The sequence below is a fragment of the Oncorhynchus clarkii genome, chromosome 33 (assembly GCF_045791955.1).
Source record: "Oncorhynchus clarkii lewisi isolate Uvic-CL-2024 chromosome 33, UVic_Ocla_1.0, whole genome shotgun sequence".
Taxonomy (NCBI): domain Eukaryota; kingdom Metazoa; phylum Chordata; class Actinopteri; order Salmoniformes; family Salmonidae; genus Oncorhynchus; species Oncorhynchus clarkii.
Window position 1 is genome coordinate 38434049 of NC_092179.1, and position 24796 is coordinate 38458844.

The 24796-nt window shown below is 46.6% G+C and overlaps 2 protein-coding genes across 2 annotated transcripts in view; both read left to right on the top strand.

The window, feature by feature from the left end:
• LOC139392874 (beta-2-microglobulin-like) overlaps nucleotides 1–24796 on the top strand; it is a 613933-nt gene that overhangs the window by 450524 nt on the left and 138613 nt on the right. The window lies entirely within an intron of this gene.
• Nucleotides 1–24796, top strand: part of LOC139392880 (wnt inhibitory factor 1-like) — a 63262-nt gene that overhangs the window by 6474 nt on the left and 31992 nt on the right. The window contains exons 3-4 of the mRNA XM_071141198.1: nucleotides 6432–6540; nucleotides 7443–7583. Coding sequence (XP_070997299.1) covers nucleotides 6432–6540; nucleotides 7443–7583 — 250 coding nt within the window. The remainder of the gene's footprint in view (nucleotides 1–6431; nucleotides 6541–7442; nucleotides 7584–24796) is intronic.

The window sequence follows — 24796 nt, forward strand, 5'->3', positions numbered from 1 at the left end:
TCTCCTCCTCTTCACCCTCTTCTCCTCCTCTTCTCCTCCTCTTTCCCTCTTCTCCTTGTCACCCTCTTCTCCTCTTCTTCTCCTACTCTTTACCCTCTTCTCCTCCTCTTTACCCCCTTCTCCTCCTCTTTACCCTCTTCTCCTCCTCTTCACCCTCTTCTCCTCCTCTTCACCATCTTCTCCTCCTCTTTATCCTCTTCTCCTCCTCTTTACCCTCTTCTTCTCCTCTTATTCTCCTCCCCTTTACCCTCTTCTCCTCCTCTTCACCTCCTCTTTACCCTCTTCTCCTCCTCTTCTCCTCCTCTTTACCCTCTTCTTCTCCTCCTCTTTACCCTCTTCTCCTCCTCCTCTTTACCCTCTTCTTCTCCTCCTCTTTACCCTCTTCTTCTCCTCCTCTTTACCCTCTTCTCCTCCTCTTCACCCTCTTTTTCTCCTCCTCTTCAGCCTCTTCTCCTCCTCTTTACCCTCTTCTTCTCCTCCTCTTTACCCTCTTCTTCTCCTCCTCTTTACCCTCTTCTCCTCCTCTTCACCCTCTTCTCCTCCTCTTCTTCTCCTCCTCTTTACCCTCTTCTCCTCCTCTTCACCCTCTTCTCCTCCTCTTTACCCTCTTCTCCTCCTCTTCACCCTCTGCTCCTCCTCTTCTTCTCCTCTTTTTTACCCTGTTCTCCTCTTCTTTACCCTCTTCTTCTCCTCCTCTTTACCCTCTTCTCCTCCTCTTTACCCTCTTCTCCTCCTCTTTACCCTCTTCTCCTCCTCTTTACCCTCTTCTCCTCCTCTTCACCCTATGCTCCTCCTCTTATTCTCCTCCTCTTTACCCTCTTCTCCTCCTCTTTACCCTCTTCTCCTCCTCCTCTTTACCCTCTTCTCCTCCTCCTCTTTACCCTCTTCTCCTCCTCCTCTTTACCCTCTTCTCCTCCTCCTCTTTACCCTCTTCTCCTCCTCCTCTTTACCCTCTTTACCCTCTTCTCCTCCTCTTTACCCTCTTCTCCTCCTCCTCTTTACCCTCTTCTCCTCCTCTTTACCATCTTCTCCTCCTCCTCTTTACCCTCTTTACCCTCTTCTCCTCCTCCTCTTTACCCTCTTTACCCTCTTCTCCTCCTCTTTACCCTCTTCTCCTCCTCCTCTTTACCCTCTTCTCCTCCTCCTCTTTACCCTCTTTACCCTTTTCTACTCCTCTTTACCCTCTTCTCCTCACCCTCTTCTCCTCCTCTTCACCCTCTTCTCCTCCTCTTCACCCTCTTCTCCTCCTCTTTCCTCTTCTCTTCACCCTCTTCTCTTTACCCTCTTCTCCTCCTCTACCATCTTCTCCTCCTCTTCACCCTCTTCTCCTCTGCTTCACCCTCTCCTCATCTTCACCCTCTTCTCCTCCTCTTTCCTCTTCTCCTCTTCACCCTCTTCTCCTCCTCTACCATCTTCTCCTCCTCTTTACCCTCTTCTCCTCCTCTTCACCCTCTTCTCCTCCTCTTTCCTCTTCTCTTCACCCTCTTCTCTTTACCCTCTTCTCCTCCTCTTCACCCTCTTCTCCTCCTCTTTCCTCTTCTCTTCACCCTCTTCTCTTCACCCTCTTCTCCTCCTCTTTCCTCTTCTCCTCTTCACCCTCTTCTCCTCCTCTACCATCTTCTCCTCCTCTTTACCCTCTTCTCCTCCTCTTTACCCTCTTCTCCTCCTCTTCACCCTCTTCTCCTCCTCTTTCCTCTTCTGTTCACCCTCTTCTCTTTACCCTCTTCTCCTCCTCTTTCCTCTTCTCCTCTTCACCCTCTTCTCCTCCTCTACCATCTTCTCCTCCTATTCACCCTCTTCTCCTCCTCCTCACCCTCTTCTCCTCCTCTTCACCCTCTTCTCCTCCTCTTTACCCTCATCTTCAACCTCTTCTCCTCTTCAGCCTCCTCGCCTCTTCAGCCTCTTCTCCTCCTCCTCTTCTCCCCCTTCTCCTCCTCTTCACCCTCTTCACCCTCTTCTCCTCCTCTTCACCCTCTTCTCCTCCTCTTTACCCTCTTCTCCTCCTCTTCACCCTCTTCTCCTCCTCTTTCCTCTTCTCTTCACCCTCTTCTCTTTACCCTCTTCTCCTCCTCTTTCCTCTTCTCCTCTTCACCCTCTTCTCCTCCTCTACCATCTTCTCCTCCTATTCACCCTCTTCTCCTCCTCCTCACCCTCTTCTCCTCCTCTTCACCCTCTTCTCCTCCTCTTTACCCTCATCTTCAACCTCTTCTCCTCTTCAGCCTCCTCGCCTCTTCAGCCTCTTCTCCTCCTCCTCTTCTCCCCCTTCTCCTCCTCTTCACCCTCTTCACCCTCTTCTCCTCCTCTTCACCCTCTTCTCCTCCTCTTCACCCTCTTCTCCTCCTCTTTACCCTCTTCTCCTCCTCTTCACCCTCTTCACCCTCTTCTCCTCCTCTTCACCCTCTTCTCCTCTTCTTCACCCTCTTCTCCTCCTCTTCACCCTCTTTACCCTCTTTACCCTCCTCTTCAACCTCTTCTCCTCTTCAGCCTCCTCAGCCTCTTCTTCTCCTCCTCTTCTCCCCCTTCTTCTTTTAGATTCTTATTGTTTCTTCTCATTTCTTGCCTTCTTCAGCGTCTTCTTCATCTTCTTCTTCAGATTGAGCTAGTGGTTTGTGAGGAGGGGTGTTCATGGATGGGAGATTATCAGTAAAAACAAAAAAACAAGGAATCCACATACATAAACACCTATTGTGGGAGACTGCAACAAGTGTGTTGACATCCATAATAAACTGTGAACTTATTTTAGTCAAAGTAATGACCAATTTCTCTTCCTGATGAGATCATCTCTGGTGACAGCAAATTACAGAGAACGGAACGGACCAGAGCTTTCAGCTCCCTCCGCGCACGCACGCACGCACGCACACACGCACACACACACACACTTCCATTCAAAATCCTATTTTCCCTAACACATATCTCCTAACCCTTAACGTAATTCTGACCCTAACACTAATTCTAACCTTAACCCTAAACCTCTTAGAAATACCATTTGACCTTGTGGGGACTAACAAAATGTCCCCAGCTGGTCAACTTTTTGTTCGTTTACTATTCTTGTAGGGACTTCTGGTCCCCACTAGAATAGTTAAACACGTCCACACACACACACACACACACACACACACACACACACACACACACACACACACACACACTAAACATACACCCACAAAACATACAGAGATCGTAATCCGGTAATGGCATGTTGAGTCGGCAAATGAGAGTGGGAGAGAGAGAGAGAGAAGGAAGGAAAGAGAGCTGGAAGGAAAGAGAGCGGGAAGGAAAGAGAACGGGGAGAGCGAGAGGGAATGAGAGAGAGAGGGAAGGAGAGAGAGAGGGAAGGAGAGAGAGAGAGGGAATGAGAGAGAGAGGGAATGAGAGAGAGGGATAGAAAGAGCGAGAGGGAATGAGAGCGAGAGTGAAGGAGAGAGAGGGATAGAGAGAGGGATAGAGAGAGAGAGGGAAGGGGAAGAGAGGGAAGGAGAGAGAGGGAAGGAGAGAGAGAGGGAAGGAGAGAGAGAGGGAAGGAGAGAGAGAGGGAAGGGGAGAGAGAGGGAAGGGGAGAGAGAGGGAAGGAGAGAGAGAGGGAAGGATAGAGAGAGGGAAGGAGAGAGAGCGGGGAGAGTGAGAGGGAATGAGAGTGAGAGGGAAGGAGAGAGAGAGCGGGAAGGAGAGAGGGAAGGAGAGAGAGAGGGAATGAGAGAGAGGGATAGAAAGAGAGAGAGAGAGAGGGATAGAGAGCGAGAGGGATAGAGAGCGAGAGGGATAGAGAGCGAGAGGGATAGAGAGAGAGAGAGATACAGAAAGAGGGCCCTTCTCTTTCCTGGGTTCTGTTACCCCCTGTACTTCAAAGGCAGCCGGCGAAGCTTAAGAACAAAAGCCTGGGGCATGAAAGGCTGCATGGTGGAGAGTTATCTGTGTTGGTTATTACCATTCAGCTGCAGGATTAGCCTCCTCTTCCTCTGCCCGCCTTGTGTACCTTTCCCTTCATCAAACGCTTTGACACTGGGAAGCATTCACTGCATAGAGGGAACATCGTAGTCTCCCCTTTCCTCTCTCCCTCTTTCATCTCTCTGTTCTGGGATCTCTCTCCCCCCCCCCCCCCCCCTCCCTGTGTGTGTTCTGTCATGCCTCCCCCAATCACTTGACAAGAGAGACCACATGTCATTTAGAGAGAGAGAGACCACATGTCATTTAGAGAGAGAGAGACCACGTGTCATTTAGAGAGAGAGAGACCACATGTAATTTAGAGAGAGAGAGACCACATGTCATTTAGAGAGAGACCACATGTCATTTAGAGAGAGACCACCTGTCATTTAAAGAAAGACCGCATGTCATTTAGAGAGAGAGAGACCGCATGTCATTTAGAGAGAGAGACCACATGTCATTTAGAGAGACCACATGTCATTTAGAGAGAGACCACATGTCATTTAGAGAGAGACCACATGCCATTTAGAGAGAGACCACATGTCATTTAGAGAGAGACCACATGTCATTTAGAGAGAGAGAGAGACCACGCCATTTAGAGAGAGAGAGAGACCACATGTCATTTAGATAGAGACCACGTCATTTAGAGAGAGAGAGAGACCACATGTCATTTAAAGAGAGACCACATGTCATTTACAGAGAGACCACATGTCATTTACAGAGAGACCACATGTCATTTACAGAGAGACCACATGTCATTTAAAGAGAGAGAGACCACATGTCATTTAGAGAGAGGGACCGCATGTCATTTAGAGAGAGAGAGACCACATGTCATTTAGAAAGAGAGACCACATGTAATTTAGAGAGAGACCACATGTCATTTAGAGAGAGGGACAGCATGTCATTTAGAGAGAGAGAGACCACATGTCAGACCACATGTCATTTAGAAAGAGAGACCACATGTAATTTAGAGAGAGACCACATGTCATTTAGAGAGAGAGACCACATGTCATTTAGAGAGAGGGACCACATGCAATTTAGAGAAAGAACACATGTCATTTAGAGAGAGAGAGACCACATGTCATTTAGAGAGAGCGAGACCACATGTCATTTAGAGAGAGAGACCACATGTCATTTAGAGAGAGAGACCACATGTCATTTAGAGAGAGACCACATGTCATTTAGAGAGAGAGACCACATGTCATTTAGAGAGAGAGACCACATGTAATTTAGAGAGAGAGACCACATGTCATTTAGAGAGAGGGACCACATGCAATTTAGAGAAAGAACACATGTCATTTAGAGAGAGAGAGACCACATGTCATTTAGAGAGAGCGAGACCACATGTCATTTAGAAAGAGCGAGACCACATGTCATTTAGAGAGAGACACCACATGTCATTTAGAGAGAGACCACATGTCATTTAGAGAGAGAGACCACATGTCATTTAGAGAGAGAGACCCCATGTCATTTAGAGAGAGAGACCCCATGTCATTTAGAGAGAGGGACCACATGCAATTTAGAGAAAGACCACATGTCATTTAGAGAGAGAGAGACCACATGTCATTTAGAGAGAGCGAGACCACATGTCATTTAGAGTGAGAGACCACATGTCATTTAGAGAGAGAGACCACATGTCATTTAGAGAGAGAGACCACATGTCATTTAGAGAGAGTGACCACATGTCATTTAGAGAGAGAGACCACATGTCATTTAGAGAGAGGGACCACATGCAATTTAGAGAAAGAACACATGTCATTTAGAGAGAGATAGACCACTTGTCATTTAGAGAGAGAGACCACATGTCATTTAGAGAGCGATCCCACATGTCATTTAGAGAGAGAGACCACATGTCATTTAGAGAGAGAGAGACCACATGTCATTTAGAGAGAGAGACCACATGTCATTTAGAGAGAGACCACATGTCATTTAGAGAGACCACATGTCATTTAGAGAGCGATACCACATGTCATTTAGAGAGGGAGACCACATGTAATTTAGAGAGAGAGACCAGATGTCATTTAGAGAGAGAGACCACATGTCATTTAGAGAGCGATACCACATGTCATTTAGAGAGGGAGACCACATGTCATTTAGAGAGAGACCACATGTCATTTAGAGAGAGAGACCACATGTGCTGTGCCGCGTGTTTTTGGGAGAGGAGGGTCAACACACAGACATTATTTAGAGAGGGACACAGTGCGTACTAACACAAACTCACTGTGTGACAAACATGTATATGCATACAAGCACACTAGCACGGACGCATCCGGGGTCATCAGCTGTTCTCTGTTCATGTGTGTTGCAGGCAGAGTACCTCTCTGAGACATCAGCTGTTCTCCATTCATGTGTGTTGCAGGCCCAGTACCTCTCTGAGACATCAGCTGTTCTCCATTCATGTGTGTTGCAGGCCCAGTACCTCTCTGAGACATCAGCTGTTCTCCATTCATGTGTGTTGCAGGCCCAGTACCTCTCTGAGACATCAGCTGTTCTCCGTTCATGTGTTGCAGGCAGAGTACTTCTATGAGTTCCAGACACTGCGCTCCATGGATGTGGATATCATGGACAACCCCACGGTCAACGTTCCTCTCCTGGGCTCTGTACCACGTAGGCCCTCAGGTGAGACAGGAGCTGGTGAATCCGTGCTACCTTCTCAGTGTTGTTGTTTATTGGACACGTGAGACTGAAGAACAGCAAGCAGGAAAGAGTGGAGGAGTTTGAGTCAGCAGCCCAGCCCAGCGCTAACCGCTAGACCACACAGGCCACTACAGTGAAACAGCTTGAAATCAGTCATAACAGCTTGAAATCAGTCATAATAGCTTGAAATCACTCATAATAGCTTGAAAACAGTCATGAAATCAGTCACAACAGCTTGAAATCAGTCATGAAACCAGTCATAACAACTTGAAATCAGTCACAACAGCTTGAAATCAGTCATGAAACCAGTCATAACAACTTGAAATCAGTCATAATAGCTTGAGATCAGTCACAATAGCTTGAAATCAGTCACAACAGCCTGAAATCAGTCATGCAACCAGTCATAACAATTTGAAATCAGTCATAATAGCTTGAGATCAGTCACAATAGCTTGAAATCAGTCACAACAGCTTGAAATCAGTCATGAAACCAGTCATAACAACTTGAAATCAGTCATAATAGCTTGAAATCAGTCACAATAGCTTGAAATCAGTCACAATAGCTTGAAATCAGTCATAATAGCTTGAAACCAGTCACAATAGCTTGAAATCAGTCACAATAGCTTGAAACCAGTCACAATAGCTTGTCACAATAGCTTGAAATCAGTCACAATAGCTTGAAATCAGTCACAATAGCTTGAAATCAGTCATATAGCTTGAAATCAGTCACAATAGCTTGAAATCAGTCACAATAGCTTGAAACCAGTCACAATAGCTTGAAATCAGTCACAATAGCTTGAAATCAGTCACAATAGCTTGAAATTAATCATAATAGCTTGCATACTGATTACTGCGTTGTAATATGATGTTTCTCTGTGTTTTAAGTGGTGCAGGTGGGCTTCCCGTGTTTAGGAGACCAGGATGGCGTAGCGGCGTTCGAGGTCACCATACTGGTCATGGACGCCGGTGGGAACATCATCCTGAGGACACCTCACAATGCCATCTTCTTCAAGACCTGCCAGAGAGGTGAGGACGCAGCTCCTAGAGTTTAATTTGCATGTTTAACATGTTACCTCTGTTTTGAATGGTCTACTAGAAGAAGAGGTGACAGGAGAGGAGGGGAGGGGAGATCAGAGAAGGGGAAAGCAGAAGAGGAGAGGAGAGGAGAGGAGAGGTGAGGCGAGGTGAGGCGAGTGAAGAATATTGTCTCTCATTATCATCAGAGATGATTGGCTAGCTCTCAGCATTGCCAGAGATGATTGTCTAGCTCTCAATTTCGCCAGAGATGATTGGCTAGCTCTCAGCATCGCCAGAGATGATTGGCTAGCTCTCAATTTCACCAGAGATGATTGGCTACCTCTCAATATCGCCAGAGATGATTGGCTAGCTCTCAATATCGCCAGAGATGATTGGCTAGCTCTCAGCATCACCAGAGATGATTGGCTAGCTCTCAGCATCTCTTGAGATGATTGGCGAGCTCTCAGCATCGTCAGAGATGATTGGCTAGCTCTCAGCATCACCAGAGATGATTGGGTAGGTCTCAGTCTGCATTACCCTGTCTGATTTAGCTCTACCTCTGCTGACTGGATATTATAACATTACCCTGTCTGATTTAGTTCTACCTCTACTGACTGGATATTATAACATTACCCTGTCTGATTTAGTTCTACCTCTGCTACTGCTGACTGGATATTATAACATTACCCTGTCTGATTTAGTTCTACCTCTGCTGCTGCTAACTGGATATTATAACATTACCCTGTCTGATTTAGTTCTACCTCTGCTACTGCTGACTGGATATTATAACATTACCCTGTCTGATTTAGTTCTACCTCTGCTACTGCTGACTGGATATCATAACATTACCCTGTCTGATTTAGTTTTACCTCTGCCTCTTCTGACTGGATATTATAACATTACCCTGTCTGATTTAGTTCTACCTCTGCTGACTGGATATTATAACATTACCCTGTCTGATTTAGTTCTACCTCTGCTACTGCTGACTTTATATTATAAGATGTGGTACAACCACAACAGAAGTGGTTCAGATGCCCTGCTTTAGGGTGGTGGCGAGACAGCGGGATGTATAGAGGGGTATAGAGACAGCAGGATGTATAGAGACAGCAGGATGTATAGAGACAGAAGGATGTATAGAGACAGCAGGATGTATAGAGGGGTATAGAGATAGCAGGATGTATAGAGGGGTATAGAGATAGCAGGATGTATAGAGACAGCAGGATGTATAGAGGGGTATAGAGACAGCAGGATGTATAGAGACAGCAGGATGTATAGAGACAGCAGGATGTATAGAGACAGCAGGATGTATAGAGATAGCAGGATGTATAGAGGGGTATAGAGACAGCAGGATGTATAGAGACAGCAGGATGTATAGAGGGGTATAGAGACAGCAGGATGTATAGAGACAGCAGGATGTATAGAGACAGCAGGATGTATAGAGGGGTATAGAGACAGCAGGATGTATAGAGACAGCAGGATGTATAGAGGGGTATAGAGACAGCAGGATGTATAGAGACAGCAGGATGTATAGAGACAGCAGGATGTATAGAGGGGTATAGAGACAGCAGGATGTATAGAGACAGCAGGATGTACAGAGACAGCAGGATGTATAGAGGGGTATAAAGACAGCAGGATGTATAGAGACAGCAGGATGTATAGAGACAGCAGGATGTATAGAGACAGCAGGATGTATAGAGAGGTATAGAGACAGCAGGATGTATAGAGACAACAGGATGTATAGAGACAGCAGAATGTATAGAGAAAGCAGGATGTATAGAGGGGTATAGAGACAGCAGGATGTATAGAGACAGCAGGATGTATAGAGGGGTATAGAGACAGCAGGATGTATAGAGACAGCAGGATGTATAGAGACAGCAGGATGTATAGAGACAACAGGATGTATAGAGACAGCAGGATGTATAGAGGGGTATAGAGACAGCAGGATGTATAGAGACAGCAGGATGTATAGAGAGGTATAGAGACAGCAGGATGTATAGAGACAGCAGGATGTATAGAGACAGCAGGATGTATAGAGAGGTATAGAGACAGCAGGATGTATAGAGACAGCAGGATGTATAGAGACAGCAGGATGTATAGAGACAGCAGGATGTATAGAGGGGTATAGAGACAGCAGGATGTATAGAGACAGCAGGATGTATAGAGGGGTATAGAGACAGCAGGATGTATAGAGACAGCAGGATGTATAGAGACAGCAGGATGTATAGAGACAGCAGGATGTATAGATACAGCAGGATGTATAGAGACAGCAGGATGTATAGAGAGGTATAGAGACAGCAGGATGTATAGAGACAGCAGGATGTATAGAGACAGCAGGAGGTATAGAGACAGCAGGATGTATAGAGGGGTATAGAGACAGCAGGATGTATAGAGACAGCAGGATGTATAGAGACAGCAGGATGTATAGAGGGGTATAGAGACAGCAGGATGTACAGAGATAGCAGGATGTATAGAGAGGTATAGAGACAGCAGGATGTATAGAGGGGTATAGAGACAGCAGGATGTATAGAGACAGCAGGATGTATAGAGACAGCAGGATGTATAGAGACAGCAGGATGTATAGAGACAGCAGGATGTATAGAGGGGTATAGAGACAGCAGGATGTATAGAGACAGCAGGAGGTATAGAGACAGCAGGATGTATAGAGGGGTATAGAGACAGCAGGATGTATAGAGACAGCAGGATGTATAGAGACAGCAGGATGTATAGAGGGGTATAGAGACAGCAGGATGTACAGAGACAGCAGGATGTATAGAGAGGTATAGAGACAGCAGGATGTATAGAGGGGTATAGAGACAGCAGGATGTATAGAGACAGCAGGATGTATAGAGACAGCAGGATGTATAGAGACAGCAGGATGTATAGAGGGGTATAGAGACAGCAGGAGGTATAGAGGGGTATAGAGACATCAGGATGTACAGAGACAGCAGGATGTATAGAGAGGTATAGAGACAGCAGGATGTATAGAGGGGTATAGAGACAGCAGGATGTACAGAGACAGCAGGATGTATAGAGAGGTATAGAGACAGCAGGAGGTATAGAGGGGTATAGAGACAGCAGGATGTACAGAGACAGCAGGATGTATAGAGAGGTATAGAGACAGCAGGAGGTATAGAGGGGTATAGAGACAGCAGGATGTACAGAGACAGCAGGATGTATAGAGAGGTATAGAGACAGCAGGATGTATAGAGACAGCAGGATGTATAGAGATAGCAGGATGTATAGAGGGGTATAGAGACAGCAGGATGTATAGAGACAGCAGGATGTATAGAGACAGCAGGATGTATAGAGGGGTATAGAGACAGCAGGATGTATAGAGGGGTATAGAGACAGCAGGATGTATAGAGACAACAGGATGTATAGAGACAGCAGGATGTATAGAGGGGTATAGAGACAGCAGGATGTATAGAGACAGCAGGATGTATAGAGACAGCAGGATGTATAGAGACAGCAGGATGTATAGAGGGGTATAGAGACAGCAGGATGTATAGAGACAGCAGGATGTATAGAGGGGTATAGAGACAGCAGGATGTATAGAGACAGCAGGATGTATAGAGACAGCAGGATGTATAGAGAGGTATAGAGACAGCAGGATGTATAGAGACAACAGGATGTATAGAGACAGCAGAATGTATAGAGACAGCAGGATGTATAGAGGGGTATAGAGACAGCAGGATGTATAGAGACAGCAGGATGTATAGAGGGGTATAGAGACAGCAGGATGTATAGAGACAGCAGGATGTATAGAGACAGCAGGATGTATAGAGACAACAGGATGTATAGAGACAGCAGGATGTATAGAGGGGTATAGAGACAGCAGGATGTATAGAGACAGCAGGATGTATAGAGAGGTATAGAGACAGCAGGATGTATAGAGGGGTATAGAGACAGCAGGATGTATAGAGACAGCAGGATGTATAGAGACAGCAGGATGTATAGAGAGGTATAGAGACAGCAGGATGTATAGAGACAGCAGGATGTATAGAGACAGCAGGATGTATAGAGACTGCAGGATGTATAGAGGGGTATAGAGACAGCAGGATGTATAGAGACAGCAGGATGTATAGAGACAGCAGGATGTATAGAGAGGTATAGAGACAGCAGGATGTATAGAGACAGCAGGATGTATAGATACAGCAGGATGTATAGAGACAGCAGGATGTATAGAGAGGTATAGAGACAGCAGGATGTATAGAGACAGCAGGATGTATAGAGACAGCAGGAGGTATAGAGACAGCAGGATGTATAGAGGGGTATAGAGACAGCAGGATGTATAGAGACAGCAGGATGTATAGAGACAGCAGGATGTATAGAGACAACAGGATGTATAGAGACAGCAGGAGGTATAGAGACAGCAGGATGTATAGAGGGGTATAGAGACAGCAGGATGTATAGAGACAGCAGGATGTATAGAGACAGCAGGATGTATAGAGGGGTATAGAGACAGCAGGATGTATAGAGACAGCAGGATGTATAGAGACAGCAGGATGTATAGAGACAGCAGGATGTATAGATACAGCAGGATGTATAGAGACAGCAGGATGTATAGAGAGGTATAGAGACAGCAGGATGTATAGAGACAGCAGGATGTATAGAGACAGCAGGAGGTATAGAGACAGCAGGATGTATAGAGGGGTATAGAGACAGCAGGATGTATAGAGACAGCAGGATGTATAGAGACAGCAGGATGTATAGAGGGGTATAGAGACAGCAGGATGTACAGAGATAGCAGGATGTATAGAGAGGTATAGAGACAGCAGGATGTATAGAGGGGTATAGAGACAGCAGGATGTATAGAGACAGCAGGATGTATAGAGAGGTATAGAGACAGCAGGAGGTATAGAGGGGTATAGAGACAGCAGGATGTATAGAGACAGCAGGATGTATAGAGACAGCAGGATGTATAGAGAGGTATAGAGACAGCAGGATGTATAGAGGGGTATAGAGACAGCAGGATGTATAGAGACAGTAGGATGTATAGAGACAGCAGGATGTATAGAGACAGCAGGATGTATAGAGGGGTATAGAGACAGCAGGATGTATAGAGGGGTATAGAGACAGCAGGAGGTATAGAGGGGTATAGAGACAGCAGGATGTACAGAGACAGCAGGATGTATAGAGAGGTATAGAGACAGCAGGATGTATAGAGGGGTATAGAGACAGCAGGATGTACAGAGACAGCAGGATGTATAGAGAGGTATAGAGACAGCAGGAGGTATAGAGGGGTATAGAGACAGCAGGATGTACAGAGACAGCAGGATGTATAGAGAGGTATAGAGACAGCAGGAGGTATAGAGGGGTATAGAGACAGCAGGATGTACAGAGACAGCAGGATGTATAGAGAGGTATAGAGACAGCAGGATGTATAGAGACAGCAGGATGTATAGAGATAGCAGGATGTATAGAGGGGTATAGAGACAGCAGGATGTATAGAGACAGCAGGATGTATAGAGGGGTATAGAGACAGCAGGATGTATAGAGACAACAGGATGTATAGAGACAGCAGGATGTATAGAGGGGTATAGAGACAGCAGGATGTATAGAGACAGCAGGATGTATAGAGACAGCAGGATGTATAGAGACAGCAGGATGTATAGAGGGGTATAGAGACAGCAGGATGTATAGAGACAGCAGGATGTAAAGAGACAGCAGGATGTATAGAGACAGCAGGATGTATAGAGGGGTATAGAGACAGCAGGATGTATAGAGACAGCAGGATGTATAGAGACAGCAGGATGTATAGAGACAGCAGGATGTACAGAGACAGCAGGATGTATAGAGACAGCAGGATGTATAGAGACAGCAGGATGTAAAGAGACAGCAGGATGTATAGAGACAGCAGGATGTACAGAGACAGCAGGATGTATAGAGACAGCAGGATGTATAGAGGGGTATAGAGACAGCAGGATGTATAGAGACAGCAGGATGTATAGAGACAGCAGGATGTATAGAGGGGTATAGAGACAGGAGGATGTATAGAGACAGCAGGATGTATAGAGACAGCAGGATGTATAGAGACAGCAGGATGTATAGAGGGGTATAGAGACAGGAGGATGTATAGAGACAGCAGGATGTATAGAGACAGCAGGATGTATAGAGACAGCAGGATGTATAGAGGGGTATAGAGACAGCAGGATGTATAGAGACAGCAGGATGTATAGAGACAGCAGGATGTATAGAGACAACAGGATGTATAGAGACAGCAGGATGTATAGAGACAGCAGGATGTATAGAGGGGTATAGAGACAGGAGGATGTATAGAGACAGCAGGATGTATAGAGACAGCAGGATGTATAGAGACAGCAGGATGTATAGAGACAGCAGGATGTATAGAGGGGTATAGAGACAGGAGGATGTATAGAGACAGCAGGATGTATAGAGACAGCAGGATGTATAGAGACAGCAGGATGTATAGAGACAGCAGGATGTATAGAGACAGCAGGATGTATAGAGGGGTATAGAGACAGCAGGATGTATAGAGACAGCAGGATGTATAGATACAGCAGGATGTATAGAGACAACAGGATGTATAGAGACAGCAGGATGTATAGAGAGGTATAGAGACAGCAGGATGTATAGAGACAGCAGGATGTATAGAGACAGCAGGATGTATAGAGAGGTATAGAGACAGCAGGATGTATAGAGACAGCAGGATGTATAGAGACAGCAGGATGTATAGAGGGGTATAGAGACAGCAGGATGTATAGAGACAGCAGGAAGTATAGAGACAGCAGGATGTATAGAGAGGTATAGAGACAGCAGGATGTATAGAGACAGCAGGATGTATAGAGGGGTATAGAGACAGCAGGATGTATAGAGACAGCAGGAAGTATAGAGACAGCAGGATGTATAGAGAGGTATAGAGACAGCAGGATGTATAGAGACAGCAGGATGTATAGAGACAGCAGGATGTATAGAGACAGCAGGATGTATAGAGACAGCAGGATGTAAAGAGACAACAGGATGTATAGAGACAGCAGGATGTATAGAGACAACAGGATCTATAGAGACAGCAGGATGTATAGAGACAGCAGGATGTAAAGAGACAACAGGATGTATAGAGACAGCAGGATGTATAGAGACAACAGGATGTATAGAGACAGCAGGATGTATAGAGATAGCAGGATGTATAGAGGGGTATAGAGACAGCAGGATGTATAGATCAGTGATCTCAATCCTTCATCATCAGGGTGGAGGGTAAATAGATCCCATGGTAGATCTATAGATCCCATGTGTTACTGGGTTTGCATCCAAAATGGAACCCTATTCCCCATATAGTGCACTACGTTTGACCTGAACACTGTGGGTAGTAGGGCACTATGTCGGAAATAGGATGCCATTTGGGACATGGCCCATATGTTCCTGCCTGCTGGAATGGATCAGAGCTCAGTGGAGAGAGAGAGAGAGAAGGAGAGAGAGCGAGGGAAGGAGAGAGAGAGAGAGGGGAGAGAGAGAGGGGAGAGAGAGAAGGAGAGAGAGAGAGGAGAGAGAGAAGGAGAGAGAAAGAGAGAGAAAGCGAGAGAGACAGAGAGAGAGAAGGAGAGAGAGCGAGGGAAGGAGAGAGAGAGAGAGGAGAGAGAGAGAGGGGAGAGAGAGAGCGAGAGAGAGAGATAGAGAAGGAGAGAGAGAGAGATAGAGAAGGAGAGAGAGAGAAGGAGAGAGAAAGAGAGAGAGAGAAGGAGAGAGAAAGAGAGAGAAGGAGAGAGAGCTGGGGAGGCTTTGTGACCAGGGGAGGAGCGAGGGGAGTGAAGTTACCTGCCAATCAGAGTCCAGGACAAAGGCCATAGCTGGGGCATGATGTCATGGGAACTCTGCCAGCTGCAGATTGAGGCTGGAACAGGAGACACACACACACCAGTACCCCTCCACACACACACACACACACACACACCAGTATCCCTCCACACACACACAGCAGTACCCCTCCACAAACACCAGTACCCCTCCACACACACACAGCAGTACCCCTCCACACACACCAGTACCCCTCCACACACACACAGCAGTACCCCTCCACACACACCAGTACCCCTCCACACACACACAGCAGTACCCCTCCACACACACACAGCAGTACCCCTCCACACACACACACCAGTACCCCTCCACACACACACAGCAGTACCCCTCCACACACACCAGTACCCCTCCACACACACACACACAGTACCCCTCCACACACACACACCAGTACCCCTCCACACACACACAGCAGTACCCCTCCACACACACACAGCAGTACCCCTCCACACACACACAGCAGTACCCCTCCACATACACACACAGCAGTACCCCTCCACATACACACACAGCAGTACCCCTCCACACACACACACAGCAGTACCCCTCCACACACACACACAGCAGTACCCCTCCACACACACACACCAGTACCCCTCCACACACACACAGCAGTACCCCTCCACACACACCAGTACCCCTCCACACACACACACAAGTACCCCTCCACACACACACAGCAGTACCCCTCCACACACACACAGCAGTACCCCTCCACACACACACAGCAGTACCCCTCCACACACAGCAGTACCCCTCCACACACACACAGCAGTACCCCTCCACATACACACACAGCAGTACCCCTCCACACACACACACAGCAGTACCCCTCCACACACACACACAGCAGTACCCCTCCACACACACACAGCAGTGCCCCTCCACACACACACAGCAGTACCCCTCCACACACACAGCAGTGCCCCTCCACACACACACACAGCAGTACCCCTCCACACACACACACACCAGTACCCTTCCACACACCAGTACCCCCTTCCACACACCAGTACCCCCCTCCACACACCAGTACCCCCCCTCCACACACCAGTACCCCCCCTCCACACACACCAGTACCCCCCCCCCCCCCCCCACACACACACACAGTACCCCTCCACACACCAGTAATCCCCCTCCACACACACACACATATATAGACAGGGTTGGGGTACAGGGTTGGGGTTCTATATAGACAGGGTTGGGGTACAGGGTTGGGGTTCTATATAGACAGGGTTGGGGTACAGGGTTGGGGTTCTATATAGACAGGGTTGGGGTACTATATAGACAGGGTTGGGGTGCTATATAGACAGGGTTGGGGTTCTATATAGACAGGGTTGGGGTTCTATATAGACAGGGTTGGGGTACAGGGTTGGGGTTCTATATAGACAGGGTTGGGGTACTATATAGACAGGGTTGGGGTTCTATATAGACAGGGTTGGGGTTCTATATAGACAGGGTTGGGGTTCTATATAGACAGGGTTGGGGTACAGAGTTGGTGTACTATATAGACAGGGTTGGGGTGCTATATAGACAGGGTTGGGGTGCAGGGTTGGGGTTCTATATAGACAGGTTTGGGGTTCTATATAAACAGGGTTGGGGTGCTATATAGACAGGGTTGGGGTTCTATATAGACAGGGTTGGGGTTCTAAATAGACAGGGTTGGGGTTCTAAATAGACAGGGTTGGGGTTCTATATAGACAGGGTTGGGGTACAGGGTTGGGATTCTATATAGACAGGGTTGGGGTTCTATATATATATAGACAGGGTTGGGGTTCTATATAGACAGGGTTGGGGTGCAGGGTTGGGGTACCTTGTTGGGGTTCTATATAGACAGGGTTGGGGTTCTATATAGACAGGGTTGGGGTGCAGGGTTGGGGTACCTTGTTGGGGTTCTATATAGACAGGGTTGGGGTTCTATATAGACAGGGTTGGGGTTCTATATAGACAGGGTTGGGGTGCAGGGTTGGGGTACCTTGTTGGGGTTCTATATAGACAGGGTTGGGGTTCTATATAGACAGGGTTGGGGTTCTATATAGACAGGGTTGGGGTGCTATATAGACAGGGTTTGTGGTACTATATAGACAGGGTTGGGGTGCTATATAGACAGGGTTGGGGTTCTATATAGACAGGGTTGGGGTTCTATATAGACAGGGTTGGGGTTCTATATAGACAGGGTTGGGGTACTATATAGACAGGGTTGGGGTTCTATATAGACAGGGTTTGTGGTACTATATAGACAGGGTTGGGGTGCTATATAGACAGGGTTGGGGTGCTATATAGACAGGGTTGGGGTACAGGGTTGGGGTTCTATATAGACAGGGTTGGGGTACTATATAGACAGGGTTGGGGTTCTATATAGACAGGGTTGGGGTACTATATAGACAGGGTTGGGGTTCTATATAGACAGGGTTGGGGTACAGAGTTGGTGTACTATATAGACAGGGTTAGGGTACAGGGTTGGGGTTCTATATAGACAGGTTTGGGGTTCTATATAAACAGGGTTGGGGTGCTATATAGACAGGGTTGGGGTTCTATATAGACAGGGTTGGGGTTCTAAATAGACAGGGTTGGGGTTATAAATAGACAGGGTTGGGGTTCTATATAGACAGGGTTGGGGTACAGGGTTGGGATTCTATATAGACAGGGTTGGGGTTCTATATATATATAGACAGGGTTGGGGTTCTATATAGACAGGGTTGGGGTGCAGGGTTGGGGTACCTTGTTGGGGTTCTATATAGACAGGGTTGGGGTTCTATATAGACAGGGTTGGGGTGCAGGGTTGGGGTACCTTGTTGGGGTTCTATATAGACAGGGTTGGGGTTCTATATAGACAGGGTTGGGGTTCTATATAGACAGGGTTGGGGTGCAGGGTTGGGGTACCTTGTTGGGGTTCTATATAGACAGGGTTGGGGTTCTATATAGACAGGGTTGGGGTTCTATATAGACAGGGTTGGGGTTCTATATAGACAGGGTTGGGGTGCAGGTTTGGGGTACCTTGTTGGGGTTCTATATAGACAGGGTTGGGGTTCTATATAGACAGGGTTGGGGTTCTATATAGACAGGGTTGGGGTGCTATATAGACAGGGTTTGTGGTACTATATAGACAGGGTTGGGGTGCTATATAGACAGGGTTGGGGTGCAGGGTTGGGGTGCTATATAGACAGGGTTGGGGTTCTATATAGACAGGGTTGGGGTGCTATATAGACAGGGTTGGGGTTCTATATAGACAGGGTTGGGGTTCTATATAGACAGGGTTGGGGTGCTATATAGACAGGGTTGGGGTTCTATATAGACAGGGTTGGGGTTCTATATAGACAGGGTTGGGGTTCTATATAGACAAGGTTGGGGTTCTATATAGACAGGGTTGAGGTTCTATATAGACAGGGTTGGGGTTCTATATAGACAGGGTTGGGGTTCTATATAGACAGGGTTGGGGTTCTATATAGACAGGGTTGGGGTGCTATATAGACAGGGTTGGGGTTCTATATAGACAGGGTTGGGGTACTATATAGACAGGGTTGGGGTTCTATATAGACAGGGTTGGGGTTCTATATAGACAGGGTTGGGGTTCTATATAGACAGGGTTGGGGTACAGAGTTGGTGTACTATATAGACAGGGTTGGGGTACAGGGTTGGGGTTCTATATAGACAGGGTTGGGGTTCTATATAGACAGGGTTGGGGTACAGGGTTGGGGTGCTATATAGACAGGGTTGGGGTTCTATATAGACAGGGTTGGGGTGCTATATAGACAGGGTTGGGGTTCTATATAGACAGGGTTGGGGTTCTATATAGACAGGGTTGGGGTTCTATATAGACAGGGTTGGGGTTCTATATAGACAGGGTTGGGGTGCTATATAGACAGGGTTGGGGTGCTATATAGACAGGGTTTGTGGTGCTATATAGACAGGGTTGGGGTGCTATATAGACAGGGTTGGGGTGCTATATAGACAGGGTTGGGGTGCTATATAGACAGGGTTGGGGTGCTATATAGACAGGGTTGGGGTTCTATATAGACAGGGTTGGGGTGCTATATAGACAGGGTTGGGGTACAGGGTTGGGGTTCTATATAGACAGGGTTGGGGTGCTATATAGACAGGGTTGGGGTGCTATATAGACATGGTTGGGGTTCTATATAGACAGGGTTTGTGGTACTATATAGACAGGGTTGGGGTGCTATATAGACAGGGTTGGGGTTCTCTCTACTGTCTATAGCCTCTCTACTGTATATAGCCTCTCTGTATATACAGCCTCTCTACTGTATATAACCTCTCTACTGTATGTAGCCTCTCTACTGTATATAGCCTCTCTACTGTATATAGCCTCTCTACTGTATATAGCCTCTCTACTGTATATAGTCTCTCTACTGTATATAGCCTCTCTACTGTATATAGTCTCTCTACTGTATATAGTCTCTCTACTGTATATAGCCTCTCTACTGTATATAGTCTCTCTACTGTATATAGCCTCTCTATAGCCTCTCTACTGTATATAGCCTCTCTACTGTATATAGTCTCTCTACTGTATATAGTCTCTCTACTGTATATAGCCTCTCTACTGTATATAGTCTCTCTACTGTATATAGCCTCTCTACTGTATATAGCCTCTCTACTGTATATAGTCTCTCTACTGTATATAGTCTCTCTACTGTATATAGTCTCTCTACTTCTATAGTCTCTCTACTGTATATAGCCTCTCTACTGTATATAGTCTCTACTGTATATAGTCTCTCTACTGTATGTAGCCTCTCTACTGTATATAGCCTCTCTACTGTATATAGCCTCTCTACTGTATATAGTCTCTCTACTGTATAGAGCCTCTCTACTGTATATAGCCTCTCTACTGTATATAGTCTCTCTACTGTATATAGCCTCTCTACTGTATATAGTCTCTCTACTGTATATAGCCTCTCTACTGTATATAGTCTCTCTACTGTATATAGTCTCTCTACTGTATATAGTAGATTTGATGTGGGCCCTTGGTCAACAGTAGAGAGGCTCAACAGCAGTGCACTATGGGCCCTGGTCAACAGCAGTGCACTATTGCCCTTGGTCAACAGTAGAGAGGCTCAACAGCAGTGCACTATGGGCCCTGGTCAACAGCAGTGCCCTATGGGCCCTGGTCAACAGCAGTGCACTATTGCCCTTGGTCAACAGTAGAGAGGCTCAACAGCAGTGCACTATGGGCCCTGGTCAACAGCAGTGCCCTATGGGCCCTGGTCAACAGCAGTGCACTATGGGCCCTTGGTCAACAGTAGAGAGGCTCAACAGCAGTGCACTATTGCCCTTGGTCAACAGTAGAGAGGCTCAACAGCAGTGCACTATGGGCCCTGGTCAACAGCAGTGCACTATTGCCCTTGGTCAACAGTAGAGAGGCTCAACAGCAGTGCACTATGGGCCCTGGTCAACAGCAGTGCCCTATGGTCCCTGGTCAACAGCAGTGCACTATGGTCCCTGGTCAACAGCAGTGCCCTATAGTCCCTGGTCAACAACAGTGCCCTATGGTCCCTGGTCAACAGCAGTGCCCTATATAGGAAATAGAATAGAGTCCCTCCCTGTTCCTCTGTTCCTCGTGTTGGATAGAGTGAATCCTGAGTTAACTGAAACCAGACTCATCCCTCCCTCTGTCCCTTGTGTTGGATAGAGTGATGGAGTGAATCCTGAGTTAACTGAAACCAGACTCATCCCTCCCTCTGTCCCTTGTGTTGGATAGAGTGATGGAGTGAATCCTGAGTTAACTGAAACCAGACTCATCCCTCCCTCTGTTCCTTGTGTTGGATAGAGTGATGGAGTGAATCCTGAATTATCTGAAACCAGACTCATCCCTCCCTCTGTCCCTTGTGTTGGATAGAGTGATGGAGTGAATCCTGAGTTAACTGAAACCAGACTCATCCCTCCCTCTGTCCCTTGTGTTGGATAGAGTGATGGAGTGAATTCTGTGTTAACTGAAACCAAACTCATCCCTCCCTCTGTCCCTTGTGTTGGATAGAGTGATGGAGTGAATCCTGAGTTAACTGAAACCAGACTCATCCCTCCCTCTGTTCCTTGTGTTGGATAGAGTGGTTACATCCCAAATTGTACCCTATTCCCTAGATAGTGCACTACTTTTAAATCAGAGTCCTATTATAGGACCTGGTTAAAGTAGTGCACTAAATTGGAATAGGGAGCTTTTTGGGCCACCGATATTGTTTTCTTATTGTGACTCTGGCCACATGTTGTCTGGTGCCAGTGTTAAGGTACTGTCCCTATTCCCTATATAGGGTTCTGGTCAGAAGTAGTGCACTATGTAGGGAATAGGGGTGCCGTTTTGGACAGAAACAAGGGTTCCTCACACGCCGATAGATCTCCGGGACTAAGAAGGATAGTTTGACATCTCTGTTGACATCCATTACCACCTCAAAGGCTTCTCCTTCATGTTGTGTTGTAGAGAGATGGTTATCAGTCTGCTTTGAACCAGGCCCTGTTGTAGAGAGATGGTATTCAGTCTGCTTTGAACCAGGCCCTGTTGTAGAGAGATGGTATTCAGTCTGCTTTGAACCAGGTCCTGTTGTAGAGAGATGGTATTCAGTCTGCTTTGAACCAGGTCCTGTTGTAGGGAGATGGTATTCAGTCTGCTTTGAACCAGGTCCTGTTGTAGAGAGATGGTATTCAGTCTGCTTTGAACCAGGCCCTGTTGTAGAGAGATGGTATTCAGTCTGCTTTGAACCAGGCCCTGTTGTAGAGAGATGGTATTCAGTCTGCTTTGAACCAGGCCCTGTTGTAGAGAGATGGTATTCAGTCTGCTTTGAACCAGATCCTGTTGTAGGGAGATGGTATTCAGTCTGCTTTGAACCAGGCCCTGTTGTAGAGAGATGGTATTCAGTCTGCTTTGAACCAGGTCCTGTTGTAGGGAGATGGTATTCAGTCTGCTTTGAACCAGGCCCTGTTGTAGAGAGATGGTATTCAGTCTGCTTTGAACCAGGCCCTGTTGTAGAGAGATGGTATTCAGTCTGCTTTGAACCAGGTCCTGTTGTAGGGAGATGGTATTCAGTCTGCTTTGAACCAGGCCCTGTTGTAGAGAGATGGTATTCAGTCTGCTTTGAACCAGGCCCTGTTGTAGAGAGATGGTATTCAGTCTGCTTTGAACCAGGCCCTGTTGTAGGGAGATGGTATTCAGTCTGCTTTAAACCAGACCCTGTTGTAGGGAGATGATATTCAGTCTGCTTTGAACCAGGCCCTGTTATAGGGAGATGGTATTCAGTCTGCTTTGAACCAGGCCCTGTTATAGGGAGATGGTATTCAGTCTGCTTTGAACCAGGCCCTGTTATAGGGAGATGGTATTCAGTCTGCTTTGATCCAGGCCCTGTTGTAGAGAGATGGTATTCAGTCTGCTTTGAACCAGGCCCTGTTGTACTGAGATGGTATTCAGTCTGCTTTGAACCAGGCCCTGTTGTAGGGAGATGGTATTCAGTCTGCTTTGAACCAGGCCCTGTTGTACTGAGATGGTATTCAGTCTGCTTTGAACCAGGCCCTGTTGTAGGGAGATGGTATTCAGTCTGCTTTGAACCAGGTCCTGTTGTAGAGAGATGGTATTCAGTCTGCTTTGAACCAGGCCCTGTTGTAGAGAGATGGTATTCAGTCTGCTTTGAACCAGGCCCTGTTGTAGAGAGATGGTATTCAGTCTGCTTTGAACCAGGTCCTGTTGTAGAGAGATGGTATTCAGTCTGCTTTGAACCAGGCCCTGTTGTAGGGAGATGGTTTTCAGTCTGCTTTGAACCAGGCCCTGTTGTAGAGAGATGGTTTTCAGTCTGCTTTGAACCAGGCCCTGTTGTGGAACTCTAAACGTTTGACCGGAGCCCATAAGGGTGCCATTTGGGATGTATGAATAGGGTGCCATTTGGGATGTAGGAATAGGGTGCCATTTGGATGTATGAATAGGGTGCCATTTGGGATGTATGAATAGGGTGCCATTTGGGATGTATGAATAGGGTGCCATTTGGGATGTATGAATAGGGTGCCATTTGGGATGTATGAATAGGGTGCCATTTGGGATGTATGAATAGGGTGCCATTTGGATGTATGAATAGGGTGCCATTTGGATGTATGAATAGGGTGCCATTTGGATGTATGAAAAGGGTGCCATTTGGGATGTATGAATAGGGTGCCATTTGGGATGTATGAATAGGGTGCCATTTGGATGTATGAATAGGGTGCCATTTGGGATGTATGAATAGGGTGCCATTTGGGATTTATGAATAGGGTGCCATTTGGATGTATGAATAGGGTGCCATTTGGATGTATGAATAGGATGCCATTTGGGATGTATGAATAGGGTGCCATTTGGATGTATGAATAGGGTGCCGTTTGGATGTATGAATAGGGTGCCATTTGGATGTATGAATAGGGTGCCATTTGGGATGTACAGTGCCTTGCGAAAGTATTCGGCCCCCTTGAACTTTGCGACCTTTTGCCACATTTCAGGCTTCAAACATAAAGATATAAAACTGTATTTTTTTGTGAAGAATCAACAACAAGAGGGACACAATCATGAAGTGGAACGACATTTATTGGATATTTCAAACTTTTTTAACAAATCAAAAACTGAAAAATTGGCCGTGCAAAATTATTCAGCCCCTTTACTTTCAGTGCAGCAAACTCTCTCCAAAAGTTCAGTGAGGATCTCTGAATGATCCAATGTTGACCTAAATGACTAATGATGATAAATACAATCCACCTGTGTGTAATCAAGTCTCTGTATAAATGCACCTGCACTGTGATAGTCTCAGAGGTCCGTTAAAAGCGCAGAGAGCATCATGAAGAACAAGGAACACACCAGGCAGGTCCGAGATACTGTTGTGAAGAAGTTTTAAAGCCGGATTTGGATACAAAAAGATTTCCCAAGCTTTAAACATCCCAAGGAGCACTGTGCAAGCGATAATATTGAAATGGAAGGAGAATCAGACCACTGCAAATCTACCAAGACCTGGCCGTCCCTCTAAACTTTCAGCTCATACAAGGAGAAGACTGATCAGAGATGCAGCCAAGAGGCCCATGATCACTCTGGATGAACTGCAGAGATCTACAGCTGAGGTGGGAGACTCTGTCCATAGGACAACAATCAGTCGTATATTGCACAAATCTAGCCATTATGGAAGAGTGGCAAGAAGAAAGCCATTTCTTAAAGATATCCATAAAAAGTGTTGTTTAAAGTTTGCCACAAGCCACCTGGGAGACACACCAAACATGTGGAAGAAGGTGCTCTGGTCAGATGAAACCAAAATTGAACTTTTTGGCAACAATGCAAAACGTTATGTTTGGCGTAAAAGCAACACAGCTCATCACCCTGAACACACCATCCCCACTGTCAAACATGGTGGTGGCAGCATCATGGTTTGGGCCTGCTTTTCTTCAGCAGGGACAGGGAA